Here is a 23,152-nt window from a genome sequence, read left to right as displayed (position 1 = left end):
GGCTATCTGGGGGACTCTGGCAGTCTTCCCAAGGGTATAAATATCCCAGCAGGTGCCTACATGAGACTTAACTTCTCATACTGCTTCAGCCAATCAATGGTAGATGTCTGGTGTCTGATTTTTCCCCCTACTTACAGCAGGTCTGTGGGGTGACCCTAACCCCCAGTTGAACCCGGATGGGAACATAACTGAGGCCCTCAGCCAGAGTGGCAAACCCGGACCACAGCTGTTCGTGACAGATATGTATGCTCTGATGGCACCAATGGAAGTCCCAGCTGACGGTCAGTATTGGTTATAAGTTGTTTTTGCTATTCTTCTGCATGTTTGATAGGCTGTTGAGCTAAGGAAAGCTCTCACAATTCTGACACCCTATTTGCTGGTAGTGGTAAGACTCCCATCAGTGCTTTTTCTATGGACCTCCCAGTATGCCGTAAAGTTAGATAGCAGCCTTTCGGCCACAACCTACATGATTCAGTCATTCATTCAGTCTACAATCATATTCATTCAAATTTGAGCTAAGTTGTGTTTAGAAATAGTGAGATATAGTATGCTTTTTTTCTCTCTCTGCAGATTCAGAGAATGCAGCATGGTGGAATGGGAACCATGCCTAAAATGCCATGCCCAAATGTCACCCCAATTCAAGAATGATCTATCAGCTACCAAGCATGAGAACCAAAATAAAAAAGTAGTAGTATTTATAGCCTCTGGATTTGCCGTAAATTGTTGTGGGATAATTAGGAGTACAGCGATACCTTCCATCCCTGGATTGGAGTACGAAGTTCACAGAGGTGCAAACATATTGGCGTATGGTCGTTTCAACTCGGAGAGCCTTTCTTCTAGTGTTCTTCCACTAGAGGACACCATCCACTTTGGTAAACCATCTTGAACTCAATATGATTGGTGTGAGGCATAGATATGGATAGAGGGCGCACTTTCCACAAAGATAGTGTATGTGCTCTCTTTCGCTCTCTATGTCTCACACCCATTGTAATGGAGAGAATCAAACACTGGATGTCAGTGTGGTACCACCGTGGTACACTAAAATCATTATCTGAATCAGTGAATACTTTAGTCACTAAGACCAACACCAGTGATTTATGGTATTGTAAACATGCCAGAATGAAAGCACACTATAGAAAAGTAGCTAGTTTATCAAAGTCCCACTGGTCAGGTAAGTGCACTGGACTTTTACAAAAGCATTCAAAGTTTGGAAAAACTGAGTCATACGTTCACTTGCAGTGCCAACTTGGTTGGAAAATGTGCCTCACGGCTCACATTCCTTTCTGACAGTTACTGTAGCAGTGTTATTTAATACTGTAGCTACATCATTGTTAGGTAACTAGCTAAATAGGCCTACAATTATTTGTACCACATTTGGTTGAACCAAACAAATATCATATGTTTATCTTGTGACAAGTATGTTGCATTGTGTACACTGTGCGGTTCCCTGTGGAGAATGCCTGTTTATGGGCATATGAAGGCAAATTACATTCCACTAACTATAACAGACATGTTAATGAAGAACAAATCACGACTACTGTATACTTATCATCTTCCATTTTGTTACATGCTTATCTGTATGTCACACCTGTTTACGATTTACTGTATTTTTAAAATGTATTTTTTATTTTTACCGTTTTTTTTTCAGTATTAGTCCAGATGAGATGGACATTTGTCTTCTGCTTTTTTCCCCCATCCCCCCCCGACACACACACACACACGCACGCACACACACACGCACACACACACACACACACACACACACACACACACACACACACACACACACACACACACACACACACACACACACACACACACACACACACACACACACACACACACACACACACACACACATTGGGTTGGAGAGCCTGGAGCAGTGGGCATCCACAGTGCAATGCCCAATGAGCAGTTTACGGGGTTAAGTTCCTTGGTCAAGGGAACATTACATGTTAACGCAAAAACAGAATGATGACTAAATATCCTGGATGGCTTTGCTTTTTGATTATCTCGCCACCAAAAGAGATACATGATCTTATTTGATTAAGGATGTCATAATGTGTCTTCTTTCCACTATTTGTACAGCAGCTGTGTATAATCACAGCGGTTACCTAAATGATGGTGAGCTGTGATTGTTATGTCTTTCTTGACCCCACGTATATCTCACAGCAGTGTAGTAACTACTGTCTGTAGCATATAGCTGATAAGAACAGGGTGTGGTTGACACTGAGAACCAGTCTGACTGTTGCCTAAGTCAACTGGCTGGCCCCTTACCAGCCTCCATTCCTGATGTGTTGTCAACTTTCTCCACTGCAACAACATCCCTTCATAATAGTTGTGAAACAAACTGCTCCCTTGTCATGACAGCTATTGCGGCACATTTCTTTTATGGTCGTATGATGAATCACGCTATGATAACCGAGGAGAGAGACGTGGTGTGATATCAGTGGCCGTCTATCTTCATGATACAACAGGGATGCTAGCACTGACAGATTTATGATAGTGTTCGATCCCATGGCACTGTGTGCAGACCCAAGTCAGAGCCGCGCTGTGGAAATTCACATCCAGCTAGTGCTTGGCTATGTTGCATTGCCCTTGGAGGTGCCCCAGTTCCACTGAGACCTGCATTCCAGTCGTTGTTTAGACTTTCACAGATAGTTATTGATGCCAATCATGCCATGCTGTGTCTGAGACTCTGGGCAGAGGTCAAGGATTTTCTCCTCTCCTTGTCTGTTCAGCACAGTTAGAATACGCTAACATGAGGGCCGTCAGTAGAATTCGTCACCTCTGAGAAGTGTTCCTTCTCTCACCTCGCACAAGTCCCAAGCCAGATACTTTTGTACAGACTTTTTGGATGAGGAGGAGAATGTGTTCAACTCACTTTTGATACTAATCTGAACTTTGTCTCACGACTGTACTGTAACAAGAAAGCACCATTTCTTCTAGGGATGTTTCAAACAAGTGTGTTTCATGATCACTCTCATATTTATGATCAAAGTATCAGGAGCAGAAATTCTACCGCGCAAAAACTGGTTGAATCAACGCTGTTCCCACGTCATGTCAACCAACAAACTACATGTGATGACGTTGAATCAACGTGGAACTGATTGGATTTGTAAAAGGTCATCAACGTAAAGGAACTGAGCACTTTTGTTTACCTAAATCCAAATCAAGTTGAATTCATGTATGTTGACAACCAAATGTTAATCAAAATTGGATTTTGAACTGACGTCTGTGCACAGTGGGATGTGATGTAAGGGAGCTGGTAATTATTCCTTCAGAAGTAAATTAAATGAGATGTTATTACAGTCCAAGCCATGTATAAGATGTACAGTTGAAGTCGGAAGTTTACATACACTTAGGTTGGAGTCATTAAAACTCGTTTTTCAACCACTCCACAAATTTCTTGTTAACAAACTATAGTTTTGGCAAGTCGGTTAGGACATATACTTTGTGCATGACACAAGTAATTTTTCCAACAATTGTTTACAGACAGATTATTTAACTTATGATTCACTGTATTGCAATTCCAGTGGGACAGAAGTTTACAAACGCTAAATTGACTGTGCCTTTAAACAGCTTGGAAAATTCCAGAAAATGATGTTATTGCTTTAGAAGCTTCTGATAGGCTAATGACATAATTTGAGTCAATTGGAGGTGTACCTGTGGATGTATTTCAAGGCCTACCTTCAAACTCAGTGCCTCTTTGCTTGACATCATGGGAAAATCAAAAGAAATCAGCCACGACCTCAGAATAACAATTGTAGGCCTCCACAAGTCTGGTTCATCCTTGGGAGCAATTTCCAAATGCCTGAAGGTACTACGTTCATCTGTACAAACAATAGTATGCAAGTATAAACACCATGGGACCACGCAGCCGTCATACCACTCAGGAAAGAGACGCGTTCTGTCTCCTAGAGATGAACGTACTTTGGTGCGAAAAGTCCAAATCAATCCCAGAACAACAGCAAAGGACCTTGTGAAGATAACTGAGGAACTCAGACAGGAAGAAGCCAATGCTCCAAAACCTCTATAAAAAAGCCAGGCTACGGTTTGCAACTGCACATGGGGACAAAGATTGTACTTTTTGGAGAAATGTCCTCTGGTCTGATGAAACAGAAATAGAACTGTTTGGCCATAATGACCATTGTTATGTTTGGAGGAGAAAGGGGGAGGCTTGCAAGCCGAAGAACACCATCCCAACCATGTAGCACGGGGGTGGCAGCATTGTATTGTGGGGGTGCTTTGCTGCAGGAGGGGCTGGTGCTCTTCACAAAATAGATGGCATTATGAGGAGGAAAATTATGTGGATATATTGAAGCAACATCTCAAGCCATCAGTCAGGAAGTTAAAGCTTGGTCACAAATGGGTCTTCCAAATGGACAATACTTCCAAAGTTGTGGCAAAATGGCTTAAGGACAACAAAGTCAAGGTATTGGAGTGGCCATCACAAAGCCCTGACCTCAATCCCATAGAAAATGTGTGGGCAGAACTGAAAAAGCATGTGCGAGCAAGGAGGCCTACAAACCTGACTCAGTTACACCAGCTCTGTCAGGAGGAATGGGCCAAAATTCACCCAACTTATTGTGGGAAGCTTGTGGAAGGCTACCCATTTTTTTTTAACCCAAGTTAAACAATTTAAAGGCAATTCTACCAAATACTAATTGAGTGTATGTAAACTTCTGATCCACTGGGAATGTGATGAAATAAATAAAATCGGACATAAATCATTCTCTCTATTTTTATTCTGATATTCCACGTTCTTAAAATAAAGTGGTGATCCTAACTGACCTAAGACAGGGAATTATCACTAGGATTAAATGTCAGGAATTGTGAAAAACTAAGTTTAAATGTATTTGGCTAAGGTGTATGTAAACTTCTGACTTCAATTGTATTGTGGGGATTGACAAGGAAATGGTCCGGAACTGATAAACATTCAATCGTCAATAGGAAATACCAACCACATCAGTTCCAGGCATCTGCCAGATGGTCAAAAGAAACAAATTGTGGTTGCAGTTTCACAGCTGTAAACAATGTCACCTGAAGCTGATGTCACTCCCCCACAAGACTCAAGCCTTGGTTTCTGTAACCAAGGCAGCAATTACGGTGTTTTAACAATCTGTGTATACAACAGGAAAAGATGACACATGATGACAGCAGTTTAACATTGATTTTGACCACAATGTAAGCTAGGTGGTTATCCATCCCTTCTATGAACTCACCCCTATTCTACAAGCAAGAGCAGTGTGTGTGTGTGTGTGTGTGTGTGTGTGTGTGTGTGTGTGTGTGTGTGTGTGTGTGTGTGTGTGTGTGTGTGTGTGTGTGTGTGTGTGTGTGTGTGTCGGGGAGACGACGACAGCAGACTCACCAATATAACAGCAATAGCAATAATAAGAACAGCCATTTTAAAGGACATTATTTAGAACCCAGCCTGACTATGCATTTTTTTATTATTAATGTATTGTGTATGTGTGTGTGTGTGTGTGTGTGTGTGTGCACATATTTGGTGTGTTTTGCGCAAGGATGTGTGTATGTGTGTGTCTGTGAGTGATTGCGTATTTCAAACATGGTCTCCTTGCAGGAACTGCAGTTTCTACATGTCCTTTTGATTCTGCTCCAATATCAACATTAGTCATCTCAGTATTCCACTAGAGAACTTTCGCAATTCTCATTTATGCATAGCATAGACAGATACACCTGTCAAACATAAACATAAAAAAGTGTGTTCACACAGAAACAGACAAGTACACACCCCTTGTGTCCCCTCCCCCACACTTCTGTACCCGACACCTCTGGTTAGTTATACTCTACTCAATCAGAGTTCCACCGAGAGCAAAGTGCAACACAGATACCAACCCTGTCAACAAAGACTTTCTTTGTTCAGCCGGTCAGTATTTGCCTCCTCAGTCAATGTTTTTCCACTTGTCTCTAGGCAACAATGCCGCTTGGTGAGTAGGAACCTCGACATGTTGTGACACTGTGTCGAAATGCTAAAGTATGTCTGAGGGCATAGATTAGTCGTCCAGTTGGGTGTGTCCCGACTCACTTTTGAGGAGTCATTTTACCACACCCAGGGTCATATACTCCGTTCCGTGGTCACGGATCCTGCTCCCTGCTCCTTTCTCCAGTCAGTGGTGTTGAGTACATAAGCTGCAAGGCACACAATACCTTCAGTAACCTTCAAATGTCTCTCACATGTTCTGTTTTCCACAGTTGAGTTTTCAGCCATTGTCCACAACATCCTGACAACCTCCTGACAACCCCGCTGTTATATCTAACACAGAGCCCCGAGAGTATTATTTGGTTGTCATGCTTTTGAATAAACACAGGCAACAGATAGGGTGGGGTGGACGACAATACAGGCTTATGATAGTCAACTTTTCCAAAAGCTGTCTACCTTATTGGAATAATTTCAGCCACACAATAGCGATTCATATTCACCAGAACATTTATTTTCAGAAACAGGATGGTCGCACACACTTTGATAGCAAAAATTGTTCATTATTCCTACTTTCTCATCCTGGAACTCCAGTAAGGCTTCCTATGATTGGCAGATATCTTAAAGACAGGTATATTATTGACCTATCAGGATGAGAGGCATTGCAGTGTTAACGGTACTCCTCAGGTATTTTATTTGACAGCTCTCCTCTTTAGTTGTAACAATGTGTGGTGTGTTTCTGATAATATTATGCACTGCCAGTAGAGATGGACATCTAGCTGGAAGAGCGCACTGTTGTGGTTGTAACTGTGGTTTTCGATCCCCCTGCAGAAAGAAAATGAGTTACAACATGCTGATAACCTACTATTACAACCATCATATATTGTCATTATAAAGCCATTATATAAAATAGATGATATTTACCTGAGCCAACAGTTCTGAAAAGACAGATGGTGAAAAAAAAATGATTTTTTTTTAGTAGGAGTCGGTAGCCATTTTGTATCTGTCTGAATGACTAATAATAATAACTATGAGTAATATGATTATTTGGGCCATGTTAACTGTATGGACGTTTATGGGCATTTCCAATAGATTTGCAGGGTTTACCTGGACTCCTCCCCTTCCAGGAGGCCCCTGTAGGTGGCGATCTCCTGCTCCAGACGGGACTTGATGTCCAGCAGCATCTTGTAATCGTGGCCCTGCGTCTCGATGCTCTGTCGCACCCTGTTTAGCTCCTGTTCCAGCATGTCGATCTGGTTCTGGTAGCCCGAGAGCATGGCGCTGTAGCGGCCATCTGTCTCTCTCAGTGTGTTCTCAAGAGCTGCTTTCTGCGTGGCGATAGAGGTGATACAGGGTCAGTAACAGAAAACGCATTTATAGTAATAATGAAAATACAACTCAAAACAGCCATAGTTATTGCACTTATTCAACTTTGATAAGCAAATGTCAACAAACGTCTTCAAATAGACCATACCAAGACTATATTGAGTAACACAAATATGCTGGCTCCACCAAGCACAGCAAGGTCACTTCTTGAGATGCTTATTTTAAATGAGATACTGAATTCTGTGTATTCCCAAAAAAGGAATCGCAGCAGATGTTTATGTTCTTTAAATGGCCTTTAGTGGAGGCTGTTTTGGGGATGACGGCTCATAATAACGGCTGGAACGGCGCTAATGGAATGGCGTCAAACACATAGAAACCATGTGTTTGATACCATTCCACTGATTCCGCTCCAGCCATTTACCAAGAGCCCATCCTCCCCAATTAAGGTGCCACCAACCTCCTGTGCTTTAGACCAACATGGACATTTGCCTTGTTACTGCAGCGGGATGAATTGAGATAGATTTACTGAGTTTGATAAGCCCCAGCCAAGTTTCCATGGGAGTTAGGCTCTGGCTCTGTCACCTCTGCATTCTTTTGGACACACTCAAACTCTTGCTGTCTTCCAGAAAGGGTGCAGATGCCCATAAAAAGCGAAAAACCTCTTCATAACCCTAACCTCCCTCATGTCCACTAATCCCCCACTTTTAGCCTTTTTCCCACAGCTTTCCCATTTCCCCATCTCTCTCCAAGTCCTCCCCCTTCTTCCCTCCCTTTTATCTCGTCAATCCCTTTCAACCATGTCTATCTCGCTCATTCCCTCTGTTGAAAGAGAGAAACTAGACTCCGGAGGATTGATAAAGAAAATGGTGAAAGAGAGTCAAATGTTGACTGTTGCCAAAAGTGGCATAAAGTTGTGTAAGTTATGGCCCCTATACTGTGGTTCCTTGTCAGACGTTAGTGATTCTGGCTCACCATGCTGAGCTGTGACTGCAGTTCGATCTCCAGGCCCTGCATGGTGCGTCTCAAGTCGTTGATCTCCGTCTTGGTGGTCTGGATGATCTCTGTGCTGGTGGCCACCTCCTTGGACAGGTTGGCTGACTGAAATACAAACAAACCAGGGCCGCCATTTTAATCCCACTGTAGCTCACTCTCCTGAAGAATTTAAACCACCATCTTCAAAATGATAATGACAGTCAGTTACATATTTTGGTTTTGAAGATTTCATTTGAAAAGATTAGTGTGGGAGACAGTTGGGGAATTTCAGTGAGGTGTGCCATGGCAACAGTTACCTTGTCAGTGAACCATGCCTCCTGGTCGCGACGGTGTTTGTCGATGATGCCCTCGTACTGGTTGCGGATCTCCTCCATCATCCTGGACATGTCCTGCTGGGGCGCTGCGTCCACCTCCACGTTCACTGTGCCGGTGAGTTGAGCACGCATGGCTGCCAGCTCCTGTGGAATCATGGGAAATGGAGTCACTCTCATCCCTCATACTTTCTATCCATCTTTTAAAAACAATCCCTCCCACTAACTTTCTCCTCTCTATTGTCCCTGGGGTGTGTTTATATTGAATAACATCTCATTACTGCAATGGAAAAAAGGGAAAAAAGTGAATTGCCCCCACACCTCTATGTGGTTCTTCTTGAGGTAGGCCAGCTCATCCTGCAGACCCTCGATCTGCATCTCCAGGTCGGCCTTGGTCAGAGTGGTCTGGTCCAGCAGGCGACGCAGGTTGGCGATGTCAGCCTCCACCGACTGGCGCATCATCAGCTCATGCTCGAACCTGATTGGTCGGGAGAAAGTGAGGAAGTTATCATGAGACATTTGAATCCAAACTTGTGGATAAGACATGTACCTTTTGAGTGATTATTTGCTTGTTTGCCTCTAATAACCTAGTGTTGTAGAAGCTGATACGAAGGAGCTGATTGAGGAAGTACCCTTACTTGGTCTGGAAGTCATCAGCAGCCAGCTTAGAGTTGTCAATCTGCAGCAGGATGTTGGCGTTGTTGCATGTGGCACCGTTGATCTAAAAGAAAACATGAAAGACTTTCATTGTACCCCATGGTTGAGTGGCAGTTAGTCAACTTGGAAGCTGATAGTATTTTGATACGCTGTTGCATCTGTCCCAAAGCTTGTTGAATACACATTTCAGGAGTTAAAGCATGAAACCTAAACATGAATCTACCAGAAAAAGCCATCTGTATCAGCTCCTGGAATGACCTTGTCACCTTCATGCTTGAGATGTAATTAATTTGCTTAATTTGTTTAATTAATAGACATCATCTATAAATGTCAGTGACAGCTCATTGTTTGTATAATCCTCTGAACTCCGATTAAAAACTATAAGTCAATCCTGAAGTATACTTTATGAATGTTGTGTTCCTTATTCCTACATAATGTAAGCTGATTTTACTTTCCATGATAGCCTGTCAGCACTGCATATTTAACACTGCAAGATACGAAATGATGGATTTGAACAGCCCATAGCAGACGAGGTCAGCACACTACCTTGTCCTTCAGGTCGTTGATGATGGCCCAGTATTTGCTGTAGTCCCTCTCGGCGGCAGGCCCTTTCTTCTCATAATACTCTCTGATCTGAATCTCCAACTTGGAGTTGGCCTCCTCCAGCGAGCGCACCTTATCCAGGTAGGTGGACAGGCGGTCATTCAGGTTCTGCATGGTGGCCTTCTCGTTCAGGTGGATGGCGCCGCCGTCCAGGGCGCTGGACAGGTTGAAGCCACCACCCCCGCCGGATCCATAGCCGCCACCGCCGGATCCATAGCCGCCACCGAAGCCGGCCCCGCCGCCGTACCCGGAGGAGACTGAGCGGACGGAGGAAGAGGAGATTCTGGTGCCACCGCCGGAACCACCTCCGTACACGCTGAAGGCCTTGGGGGCGCTGGACACGTAGCCGACCCGGCTTGACATGATGTTGGAGCCCCCGGAGAAGTTCATGGGGCCGCCGCCGCCGCCGCTGGAGCTCTTGTATGAGTAGTAAGACATGCTGGCTGCTGTAGGTCACTGGAGTGGAGAAGAGAGGAGAGAGGACCGTTGCAGAGCTGGAGCCTCCAGGAGTGTGGAGTTGGACAGAGGGAGGCTGGCTCCTGATATAGTCTGAGCCCTGGGGCGGGCCTCGTGGAGGTGGGAGAGGAGGACAAAACAGGGAACGGTCAGGGGGAGGAGAGGGTGACTTTACAACACTCTCCAACAGCCTTGGCACCGCCACAGTCTGTTTGCCTTTAAGGACCAGCGTTCAGTTTCCACCCCTGTGAGGAAACTGTAATGGAATGCCTGTATGTGTGTGTGGGAGAGGGAGTGTGTGTGTGGTGTGTGTGTGTGCGAGAGGGGGTGAGTGTGTGTTATTTGCCAGTCGTTAGGTATACATTGTTGAAGTATGCCTTTTTTTCAAGCTAAAGTAAAGTGTTACCTGCCACACCTAAAGTAAACATCTTACTACAGGATAAGTATACAGCATACTGTATCATTAAAACTGTAGGTTTCTATCATTAAAGAAATGAAATGTTGTGAAACCGTTAAATTGTTATTCCAAGTTACCTATATTGGTACTTAACTGCTCAGATACTTCAGCGTATTCAGCTGAAGACAGCAAATCAATGACCATTTTGTTTATTCGTCAACGAGTGATGAAATGCATCTCAGACATGTGAACATACTGTATATCAAAAATGTGGATTTTATAAAGAAGCAATGAATCTACCCAGAAAGTGTTGGCATGCAGTCAATTACTATTGAGCACTTTATTGATTGAAACAATTTATATAGTAGAAAACATGACTGTATAAAGACCCCCAGACCACTGTTGTTTTCCATACTCTCAGCCTGGTCCTTTTAGGGGCCCATTTACACAGTCCATTGTTCTCCTTCTACTCCAAACATCCCCTTCAGCCCCACGGGCCTTGTCCTGTGTCTTTGTGTGTTAGTGTGTATTGTGCTAGTGTGTGTGTTAGACTGTAGTGTGTTAGTGTTTATGTGTGTGTGTTAGAGTGTAGTGTGTGTTTGTGTATTGTGTGTGTGCGTGTGCGTGTGCGTGTGTGTGTGTGTTTGTGTGTGTGTCTTCTGTGTTAGTGAACTGAGACTCCCAGTGCGGATGAAGCATGTTGTTTTTGGTCGGGTTGAGGTAGAGTGTATGAGGGATGAATGATGATGAGGGAGAGAGAGCCTCAGGGGGGGTTGTGACTGTGTGTGAGATCAGTCTTGGACACTGGCCCGCTCCCACCCCACATCTGGTATCAGCTGCTGAGAAACAGGGAGAGTAAGGAGGGGAATGTGGCCTCATACCTCATACAATCTCTAATAGGGTTGTAGGGGGAGGGGAATGTGACCTCATACCTCATATAATCTCTAATAGGGTTGTAGGGGGAGGGGAATGGGGCATCATACCTCATATAATCTCTAATAGGGTTGTAGGGGTAGGGGAATGGTGCATCATACCTCATATAATCTCTAATAGGGTTGTAGGGGTAGGGGAATGGGGCATCATACCTCATATAATCTCTAATAGGGTTGTAGGGGGAGGGGAATGGGGCATCATACCTCATATAATCTCTAATAGGGTTGTAGGGGGAGGGGAATGGGGCATCATACCTCATACAATCTCTAATAGGGTTGTAGGGGGAGGGGAATGGGTCATCATACCTCATATAATCTCTAATAGGGTTGTAGGGGGAGGGGAATGGGGCATCATACCTCATACAATCTCTAATAGGGTTGTAGGGGGAGGGGAATGGGGCATACCTCATATAATCTCTAATAGGGTTGTAGGGGGAGGGGAATGGGTCATCATACCTCATATAATCTCTAATAGGGTTGTAGGGGGAGGGGAATGGGGCATCATACCTCATATCATCTCTAATAGGGTTGTAGGGGGAGGGGAATGGGGCATTATACCTCATACAATCTCTAATAGGGTTGTAGGGGGAGGGGAATGGGGCATCATACCTCATACAATCTCTAATAGGGTTGTAGGGGGAGGGGAATGGGGCATCATACCTCATATAATCTCTAATAGGGTTGTAGGGGGAGGGGAATGGGGCATCATACCTCATATAATCTCTAATAGGGTTGTAGGGGGAGGGGAATGGGGCATCATACCTCATATAATCTCTAATAGGGTTGTAGGGGGAGGGGAATGGGGCATCATACCTCATATAATCTCTAATAGGGTTGTAGGGGGAGGGGAATGGGGCATCATACCTCATATAATCTCTAATAGGGTTGTGCCTGAGTTGGAGGGGAGGGGAATGCATTCACTTTTTCTTCATACATTTGAGAGATGTTAGTAAGTTCGAGGGGAAACCACTACCTGAATGCAAACGAAGAAGAATTGCACGCACAACTTTGTTGCAGAATAATCCAACAATCCATACAGCAGTATACCCATCCCAAAGTCGCTGACTTTGTGCAGGCTGTGAAGTGTAAGATTCGTTTTAATCTACAGTAGAAATTGAAACATCTCCAATGTAATTGTGTATTAATTCATTAATTGAATTGCAGTAAATCTTCTGTATTCATTGGATTAAAAACAAATACAGAATATAGAACCCTGGTTCTAGAAGTCTCTCTGGTTCATGGAAGTTGTCTACTCTTGCTCAACCCGGCGGGTGCCAGTACCTGGCCTTGGCACAGGTGGTGAGAAGTGGGCATAGCAGGCAGATACCGGGCAGGTGAATCGTCTGGAGCATCAGAAGGATGCGGTCACTGACTCACACAGACACTTAAACAACCAACCCATTGTACCGTGTCACGTCGGAGCTTGCAACCTGTAAAAATCAATAAAATGTCTTAGGCTCACGTCTGGGTGCCTGTTTTCACTTGCACTGAATTCATAACTCACCTTTACAGAGGTGAACGGAAAACTTTCTCTACCGTGTAGATTGTCTGTTTGCCTGCCGTAAAGATACTGTAGATATTGTTATGAATATATATTGTCTCAATCCTAAATTGATAAGACAATAAGGGGATATTTGCTGATGAAAAGCAGGTGATATAACAGCCGCAAAAGGTGTGGCTGACCTATCTGAACTCTACAATGCAACTCTCTCTTCGATGTATATGGCAGCTACTGTGGCTATGGTGCTACTACGAATGGAATAACAACCCCAAAGAAATCCTTAGGTGTCGGGCATAAAACTGAATGAGGGTTCAATTATTTCACAATGCATTGAAACCCTGTGCCGTCTCTGTGTTACAGTGCAGCTAACAACTGGAGATATCCTATCCTTGCACGTATTGATAACACGCTGTAGGGTGAGCAATAATATCACTGTAGTTTTCAAAGAATGACCCCAATCCAACTCTTATATCTTCACTTCCACAAGAAGATCAAAGCTGTAACATCTATAACTAACTGAAGCCTGTAACTGTGTATAACTCAGCTATCACTATACTCTTGAAAAACAAATCTAGGTAGAAGCCTTTTGAGTTCCATGTAGAACCCAAAAGAGTTCTACCTGGAACCAAAAAAGGTTCTACCTGGAACAAAAAAGGGTTATCCTATGGGGAAACCCTGAGAACCCTTTTTGAAACCTTTTTTCTAAGAGTGTATGTTTATGATGCTTTATGCAAAAGACTCAGGGCTCTATTCAATCTGTATTGCTGAAGCTTTACAGATTGAGCAACAGAAATGTAAAGGTCATTTCAGATCGAGCCAACATATGCAGTGTTTACCGTGAATGCAGTCTCGGCTAAAAAGCATTAACATTTCCTTTAAATTTGATTCACGCTGTGAAGCTGAATATCTGCGATGCAGATTGAATAGAGCCCTCAATCTAGACTGAATTGACTCCACTTGCCTAGGCTAGAACTAAGCTCTTGACCTTTGTGCACTCAAGTCTGGCTATGTCTGAAAGGGGTTTAGATCAAATGAGTTAAGCGTAGCTAAGAATGAGTCACTGTAGAAACACTACTCCACCCATGCACTCTCTTTCTTTCCCCATCTCCCTTTCTCTCACCAGCCCTACAGCTTAGTTAAACACGGGGATAGAAAGGGAAGATAAGAACTCTTGAGAAATGGACTACCTTTGGAATGGGTGTTTTCGCCTGGGACTGAGGGAGTGCTTTAGGACCGTGTATGAGCCTTACTGACTGTCAGTGTTATGAACTATGAAGAGAGTGTATTTGGGGCAAGAAACTCACTGTTGGCATGACAACAAATACAAGGCAGATTGTCTTGTGCTTTTTTCATGGTTTACACTTGTTAGTAGTGTTACGGTCTAAAGATCAATAGGTTTAACTACTTGGTAAAAAAACAAACATTTAACAACGGATTCAAATGACCTCAATTTAGTGGGTCCATGGAATCTGAGTCATGCATTTATAGGGAATGAAAATGTAAATGTTGGTATGAGACACTTTCCTTGTACTTCAATAGCCATTATCAAGGATACCTCACTGTTTTATAAATATCCTAAATCAGATTATAGAAGAGGCAATTGTTGAAAAATGATGGAGAGATGGAAGGGGAATGGGCGTTGGTCCATACAGAAATTGAACAAGAACGGGTGGCTGCATGTCCTCCACCAGCTCTCATCCCTTTTTTGTAAGTAGGGATGTGGTTACTGTTGAATACCTCATCTATGATGTGAAATGTTGCCTTTGCTAGTTTGAACAAAAAAAGGTGGTCTAAGTTAGTTCCACTCCGGAACTGCCCATAATTACCTTTACTGAAAAAAACAGGCTTCTGGGAAACAGTTGTGGCAAATATTTTGGCCAATATGCCGCACATCTGCCATATTCTGTCATATTTTGTCATCTGTCATATTGTCACATGCACATTAGCTTTGTGGCAAACTGTTGCAGCAAATTTGTGGTGACTTCTGAACTTCTGGCAAATAATTCTGGGAAATTCGACTGTTTGTCACAAATTTGCTGCAAATTTGCTGCAAACTCATTATGAATATGCAAGATTTAATAACAACATTGAAATGTCGTATCTACATTAACCAAATCACATAACTTTAAATGAACTTGCTTCTCACAGAGAAAACTAAACTAACCCTACTAAATGTACTAAATATACTGTACTAAACAGCGTGTATTCAATAACAGATAAAAATACATCCGGACACAACTTGAACTCATCAGACATCCGGACTGGCCGGCCCCAGCTGGTGAAGGTAGGCAACAACACATCTGCCATGCTGACCCTCAACACGACGGCCCCTCAGTGGTGTGTACCTAGTCCCCTCCTGTACTCCCTGTTCACCGACAACTCCAACACCCTCATCAAGTTTGCTGAAGACACGACAGTGGTAGGTCTGATCACCGACGGCGATGAGTCAGCCTACACGGAGTAAGTCAGAGACCTGGCAGTGTGGTGCCAGGACAACAACCTCTCCCTCAACGTCAGTAAGACCAAGGAGCTAATCGTGGACTGTAGGAGAAAGAGGGAAGAGCACGCTCCCATCCACATCGATGGGGTTGTTGTGGAGTGTGTCGAGAGCTTCAAGTTCCGTGGCATCCACATCACTAAGGACTTAACATGGTCCACGCACCCGCACAGTCGTGAAGAGGGCACAGCAGCGTCTCTTCCCCCTCAGTTGGCTGAAAAGTTTTGTCATGGGCCCTCAGATCCTCAAAAGGTTCTACAGCTGCAACATCGAGAGCATCTTCACTGGCTGCATCACCTCTTGGTATGGTAATTGCACCGCAAATTGGCCGCAAAGCGCAACAGAGGGTGGTGCAGACAGCCCAGCACATCACTGGGGCCGAGCTCCCTGCCATCCAGGACCTCTATATCAGGCTGTGTCAGAGGAAGGCCCAAAAAATTGCAAAAGACTCCAGCCTCCCAAAACAATAGACTGTTCACTCTGCTACCGTCCAGCAAATGGTACCAGAGCATCGGCTCTCTGACCAACAGGTTCTGAGACAGCTTCTATCCCCAAGCCATTAGACTGCTAAATAGCCAGACTGTTAAATAGTCAATTAATGGTACCGAAACTATCTTGCACTGACCCTACGCACACTCACTAGATTATATATGCAAACCATATATACTCATACACACTACAAATCCCACACACATTCACATACCCTACATACGCCCACACACACATAACACACACACACTCACACTTTTACACTCATCATTTTATGCTCCTACTCTGTTCTTTATTTTACTCTTATTGTTATCTATCCTGATGCCTAGTCACTTTACCCTGTCTTCATGTACATATCTACGGCAGGTAGCCTAGTGGTTGGAGCGTTGGGCCAGTAACCGAAAGGTTGCTGGATTGAATCCCCGAGCTGACAAGGTAAAACATCTGTTGTTCTGTCCCTGAGGAAGGCAGTTAACCCACTGTTCCCCGGGCGCCGTGGATGTTGATTATGGCAGCCCTCCGCACCTCTTTAATTCAAAGGGGTTGGGTTAAATGTATAAGACACATTTCAGACTAGGTATCCCCCTTTCCCTACCTCAAATAGGTACTCCCTGTGCATTTTATTTTATTCCTCGTATTAGTATTTTATTTTTAAACTCTGCATTGTTGGGAAGGGCTCGTAAGCAAGCATTTCACGGTAAAGTCTACTCGAGTTGTATTCGGCGCATACAAATAATATTTGATTTGATAGCTATCTGTATTTGTCACATGCGCCGGATAAAACAGGTGAAATGCTTACTTACAAGCCCTTAAACAACAACAACAAAAAGTTAAGAAAGTATTTACTAAAATAAACTGAAGTAAAAAGAATATATATATATAAAAAAATACATAAATTAACAGTAGCGAGGCTATATACAGGGCTATCACATCAATTGTGCAAAATATGATAGCTAATGTTAGCTAACTAGCTAAGTGCTAACTAGCTAGCTAAGCGCTAGCCACTACTAATGTAGCTAGCTAGCCAGTCAGTGGTGCTGACAGATTGAAACTGATATTGCAACAACATGTGTTTCACCCGATCCTATAAAGCATTACATTTCTAACCAGGCATCAATTAGCTAACACAAGTTTAGTAGGAAGTTTATTTAATGAGTTAGGCACTAATCGGACAACTTCGGGTTGATATTCACGTAATAATAAGGAATTCCCCTCGACCAAGCCTACAAATTGGGGGAAACAAACATTCCTTCCCAATGACCCCCAGTGTAAAAGAGCCAACTTCGTCATTGATTTTTTTGTTAAGCAGAAATAACAAAACATGCCCGAAAAAGTAACCAGGTCAAAAATGTAACCAGGTCAAAAATCCCAACCTATGGTTCGCAATGCTCCCACGTATGAAAATAGAGCCTGCGAGAAGAGCCCTGTGGCTTCATGCTATTTGATGTCAGAGATTGGGAAATGTGGGGACCCGGTGTCCAAGTAGGCTACACATAGCTATGTTTGTGGAAAACATTGAATCACAGGTTAGACATTTAACTTGTTTAGTATAGTTTGTTTGTAACTCCACTCACTACTTCCCAGCTAGCAATGAGGAATCGTCCCAGAAGATGATGCAACTTAAACAGGACTCTTAAAGAATTTAATCTAAATGTTAAATGTATGTTTTGATCACAGAAAGAATGAGAAAATATGTAAAAAAATATATAAATAATGACATGTTAATTATATAATGCATCCCGTGTAATCATTTGCCAGAGAGTAGCCCTAATCGGCCCGAGACCCAAGTTGGGCTGCATTATGGGCAAAAGTAATACATTTGGGCCAGATAACTCAAACCGGAATCGGCCCGAGCTCAATCCCTGCATCCTAGCCTGGCCCAGACGGCCACCTTAGGCTGACTTTGTGATTCTGACTTTGTGTTTTTTGGTCTAGCTTAATGTTCTGGTCGGTAGCTAGCTAGGACTCACGTGGCTAGTAGCAACGTCATGAAAAGGGGCATGACGGAAACCCTACAATATTACGTTTTTCTAAGTAGTGAGAACGCCCGGGAGAAGGCAATGTAGAAAAGGAATCTTAAGACATGCTGTACTTTTCTTAAATGTCGTTTTGTAATTCACTAAAACAAACAGACAACAAGAAAATTGTGTTTGAAAAAGGTGAAGTTTTTTCTGTGAGCCCATGGGGTAATGTGGATAACCACAGGTTGTTCTTCCCACAGGCGGGCAGGGCTGCGTCTTTCCATTTAATACCGACTGGGACTATAGCCAAATACTTTTATAACTAACCCAAGATAGACCAGAACCTGTTGTTTCCAATGGGAGCAAATTAATCATGATGGGCAAATATGCATTTATTTGCATATTTTCGTTAGGGAATGCCTACTCTGTGAAGTGTGCGTGTGCAATAACTAATTTTGCCCTTGCATTCCTTCTTAACAATTCCATTTTTTAAAAACTTGGCAAAGGGTAAATAAAGTCTACAAAAAGCAGTCCATTCTTTGTTACAGATTCTAGTTTTGGAAACAGAAAACTGTATGGAGGTAAAAATGTTTCATCGATGAGAAGATTAGCAGAATGTCGGCCAAAATCCACCTCTCTCCATCTTCTCCCACTGCCAGCCACTGGGCTTCCTCTCATCACCATTTGGTAGTGTGTGGAAACGCCAACCGGATGCTTCACATTTATATATCCAGTGAAAAATCTGTCTCATTGTTCTACCTGTGCTATAGCTTGGTTTCCATTTTCCAATTGGATTTTCTTCTCCCACTGACTGGTCATCAACAGTTACTGATCTTGAAACAAATGTCTTCACCAGAAACGGCTTCTAGTAAACTGTTTGCCACTAGTGGCAATAAATACTCTTGCCACGTGATTGCAACAGATTCAAATATGTGGAATCTTGAGATAATTATTTTCTAGAAAAAATCCTCTGGTGAACTGTTTGCCACTGGTGGCAAAAAAATAACATTGTTGCCAAAGGTTTGCCGCAGATTCACCACCGGTGGCAAATATTTGAAAACTTTCTGGCAGCATTTTTCTTTGCACACTTTAGTTTGCAGCAAATTTACCACAAATTTTTCAAGAAGTTAGCAACAACAAATATTTTTTGGGAAGGGTACCCACTGTTTTTCTGGAAATAAAACAGTCTAATGTTCTGTATATCACTTCTAACCATCTATCTCTAGTATGTACTGTATCTCTCTATGGCATGGCCCAAACCAGGGGCCTGTATTAAAAAAACATAGACTAGGAGTAGGAGTAGTAGGATTAGGAACACTGATCTAGAACCAGTTTTTTCCTTTTAGATCATAATGGATAGGATTATATGAGTATATGAGACGCATTGTGAATATGGGCCCTGGTTACTATTTATTTACAACCTGGCTGCCATGGCGATTGCACCTGATCACATAGTACCAGAAGGTGAATATATCATCATAGGGTGTGAGTGTTTTCCTTACTCATTCTTGAATGTCTCCTTGTCTATTGTTAAAGTCTGGATCATCTGGATTCCTATCATGAGTACAGACGGATGCAGTGTCACAGTGTTGTTGTCATCAACCACAATAACCAATGACACAGTGAAAGCTGATGGCCGGTACACCGTTCCCATGCCTGTCACAAGCCTGTAATTGCCTGTTGCTTAATCTCTGAGTGACAGGTGAAGTTGTGAAATATGTTTGGGCTGCAGCATTGAAACCCAATGGCGCGTTTATTGTCACATACATAAACGTTCACGTAGCTTGTGATTGGACTGTAACATAAAACATAAAAACAACTGCGATGCATAAAAAAACGAACGATAATAAAGTAGTTGTTTATGTCTTTAACTTCTTGTGGCTGCAGGGGCAGTATTGAGTAGCTTGGAGGAAAAGGTGCCCAGAGGTGCCCAGAGTAAACTGCCTGCTCCTCAGTCCCAGTTGCTAATATATGCATAGTATTATTAGTATTGGATAGAAAACACTCTGACGTTTTTAAAACTGTTTGAATGATGTCTGTCAGTATAACAGAACTCATATGGCAGGCAAAAACCCGAGAAAGAAATCCAACCAGGAAGTGGGAAATCTGAGGTTTGTAGGTTTTCAACTCTTCACCTATCAAATACACAATGGGATATGGGTCAGTTTGCACTTCCTACGGCTTCGACTAGATGTCAACAGTCTGTAGAACCTTGTCTGATGCTTCTACTGTGAAGTGGGGCCGAAGGAGACGGGAATGAGTAAGGTCTACCATGACCTGACCATGACCATGCACGTTCACATGAGAGGGAGCTCTGTTCCATTGCACTTCTGAAGACAATGTAATTCTCCGGTTGGAACTTTATTGAAGATTTATGTTAAAAACATCCTAAAGATTGATTCAATACATCGTTTGACATGTTTCTACTGACTGTTACAGAACTTTTTGACATTTCGTCTGCTTTTAGTGAACGCGCTTCCTGACTTTGGATTTGTTTACCAAACACGCGAACAAATATTTGGACATATTTGGACATTTTTGGACATAAATGATGGACATTACCGAACAAAACAAACATTTCTTGTGGAAGTGGGAGTCTTGGGAGTACATTCCGACAAAGATCAGCAAAGGTAAGTGAAGATTTATAATGCTATTTATAACTTTTTTTGACTCCACAATTTGGCGGGCAACTGTATGGCTTCCTTTGGCTGAACGCTGTTCTCAGATTATTGAATATTGTGCTTTTGCCGTAAAGCTTTTTCGAAATCTGACACAGCGGGTGCATTAAGAACAAGTGTATCTTTAATTCTATTTAAAACACGTATCTTTCATCAAAGTTTATGATGAGTATTTCTGTTATTTGATGTGGCTCTCTGCAATTTCTCCGGATATTTTGGAGGCATTTCTGAACATGGCGCCAATGTAAACTGAGGTTTTTGGATATAAATATGAACTTTATCGAACAAAACATATATGTATTGTGTAACATGAAGTCCCATGAGTGTCATCTGATGAAGATCATCAAAGGTTAGTGATTAATTTTATCTCTATTTCTGCTTTTTGTGACTCCTCTCTTTGGCTGGAAAAATGTCTGTGTTTTTCTGTGATTTTGCGGTGACCTAACATAATCGTTTGTGGTGCTTTCGCTGTAAAGCCTTTTTGAAATCGGACACTGTGGTGGGATTAACAGGAAGTGTATCTTTAAAATGGTGTGAAATCATTGTATGCTTGAGGAATTTTAATTATGAGATTTCTGTTGTTTGAATTTGGCGCCCTGCACTTTCACTGGCTGTTGTCATATCGATCCCATTAACAGGATTGCAGCCCTAAGAAGTTGCAGCTGATTATCACCTGTGAATATGGTAAACAACAAAGGTTGAAGAGTACAATCGTGTGAGTATGGCAATCATATGTGTTGGGAACTAGCAGAAATACAGTATACAGTATACTTTATGTGAGACTCAGTGCACTGTACGAGTGTATAATTTAAATATTTGAATTACTCCTCCTTGAGGTGTTTGTCATTAATAGTCATGAATGCTAAGCATGAATTCAATGTGCATTCATTAATTATACTGTGTCTTTGATGAGCTTAATTTTAAGTCACATACCTTCATCTTTAGATACCCAACATCCGCCATTGTGTTGTGCCTCCTGTGAGTAAAACCCTGCAATATAAACAAGGTTATTGTAAGCCGATTTCACTGGTATATAGGCCCACACTATCATTGTAGTTTTGGATGTAAAAATGCATTCAACATGATGTTGAAAAGGCTAGTCTTCATCTTTATCAAACTCAAGTTTGGACATTTTTTAACGTCAATTAGACATGATGATAAAATATTTTTGTATGATTATGAGCAAGCAGACAAAATATAGTGCCGGGTGAAACAGCCAATGTTTTTCACTGCAGAACATATGCTACTCTGTGATAATGGTGGAATAATACGATCATGTGGGTGTACTTATCTACGTCTAAAATGTTGTCCCAGGGCTACAGACAGTACATACAGTACACTGCCAGAAAGCATAAAGAGTTGTCTAATTAAAATGGGATCTGTTCTTTTCATTGCACTGTATCAACAGAGACAGAGTGCCTGTGTTGTCTGGCCATCCTTCGTCACCTATCCACACCCATACAATAAATCTCTATGGCCACACCCTACTGCAAGTCAACCTGATTGGTGGACATAATACCTGTGGTTATAGTGCACACTCTAGTGGTAGCAGAGAGAGACATCGAAACCACTGAACCTTCCAGATCATATCACAACTGTTGCATAATCATTGACAGAAGTCAAGTCTATAATCCAAGGCACATCATTTTTTTTATTTTGCCAAGTAGGACATGATCCTTGATCATGATTGCTTTGGTACCTGGATCAACAATACAGTAACAATATGGTATAAACCAGGTAGTTTGGCTCCTGGATGCTGATTGTCTGAAAGCTGTGGTATGTGAGACAATATTCTATGGGTATAAGGCAAAACTTCTTTTTTACTGGTCTAATTAGGCTGGGAACCTGTTTATAATAGCAAAAAGTCACCTCGGGTGTTTGTGGTATACAATGGCGATCCTTCATTCAGAGACCCACTTGTTTTGAGCCCCACCTGTTTAGCAAAAAAAGATATACTTATATATACAGCACCAGTCACAAGGGTTTTTCTTTATTTTTACTATTTTCTACATTGTAGAATAATAATGAAGACATCAAAACTATGGAATAACACATATGGAATTATGTAGTAACCAAAAAAGTGTTGAAAAATCTAAATATATTTTATATTTGAGATTCTTCAAAGTAGCCACCTTTTGCCTTGATGACAGCTTTGCACACTCTTGGCATTCTCTCAACCAGCTTCATGAGGTAGACACCTGGAATGCATTTTAATTAACAGCTGTGCCTTGTTAAAAGTTAATTTGTGGAATTTCTTTCCTTCTTAATGCGTTTGAGCCAATCAATTGTGTTGTGACAAGGTAGGGTTGGTATACAGAAGATAGCCCTATTTCGTAAAAGACCAAGTCCATATTCTGGACGTGAGTGAGTGCAAGAACAGCTCAAATAAGCAAAGAGAAACAAAGGTCCA

The 23,152-nt window shown here is 42.4% G+C and overlaps 1 protein-coding gene across 1 annotated transcript; it reads right to left on the bottom strand.

Moving 5' to 3' along the window:
* Positions 1-6,433: 6,433 nt before the first annotated feature.
* LOC129837531 (keratin, type I cytoskeletal 13-like) lies at positions 6,434-10,381 on the bottom strand. The gene is made up of 8 exons (XM_055903782.1): positions 9,775-10,381; positions 9,210-9,292; positions 8,893-9,049; positions 8,557-8,718; positions 8,240-8,365; positions 7,049-7,269; positions 6,866-6,879; positions 6,434-6,766 (listed from the first exon to the last, which is right to left on the bottom strand). Exons 1-8 carry the CDS (start codon positions 10,267-10,269, stop codon positions 6,717-6,719), a joined length of 1,308 nt encoding a protein of 435 aa, XP_055759757.1. The 5' UTR covers positions 10,270-10,381; the 3' UTR covers positions 6,434-6,716.
* Between the last annotated feature and the right edge of the window lie 12,771 nt (positions 10,382-23,152).

This window comes from Salvelinus fontinalis, chromosome 3, assembly GCF_029448725.1.
Source record: "Salvelinus fontinalis isolate EN_2023a chromosome 3, ASM2944872v1, whole genome shotgun sequence".
Taxonomy (NCBI): Eukaryota; Metazoa; Chordata; class Actinopteri; order Salmoniformes; family Salmonidae; genus Salvelinus; species Salvelinus fontinalis.
The sequence above is the reverse complement of the archived record's forward strand: the minus strand, read 5'-3'. Positions and strand labels throughout refer to the sequence as shown.

Coding starts and splice junctions, on each gene's coding strand:
- LOC129837531 (XM_055903782.1), bottom strand. CDS start 10,269: ATGTCTTACTACTCATACAAGAGCTCCAGCGGCGGCGGCGGCGGCCCC. Junction 9,050..9,209: donor GCTGATGACTTCCAGACCAA/GTAAGGGTACTT, acceptor CCGACCAATCAG/GTTCGAGCATGAGCTGATGA. Junction 8,366..8,556: donor AGGCATGGTTCACTGACAAG/GTAACTGTTGCC, acceptor TTTGTATTTCAG/TCAGCCAACCTGTCCAAGGA.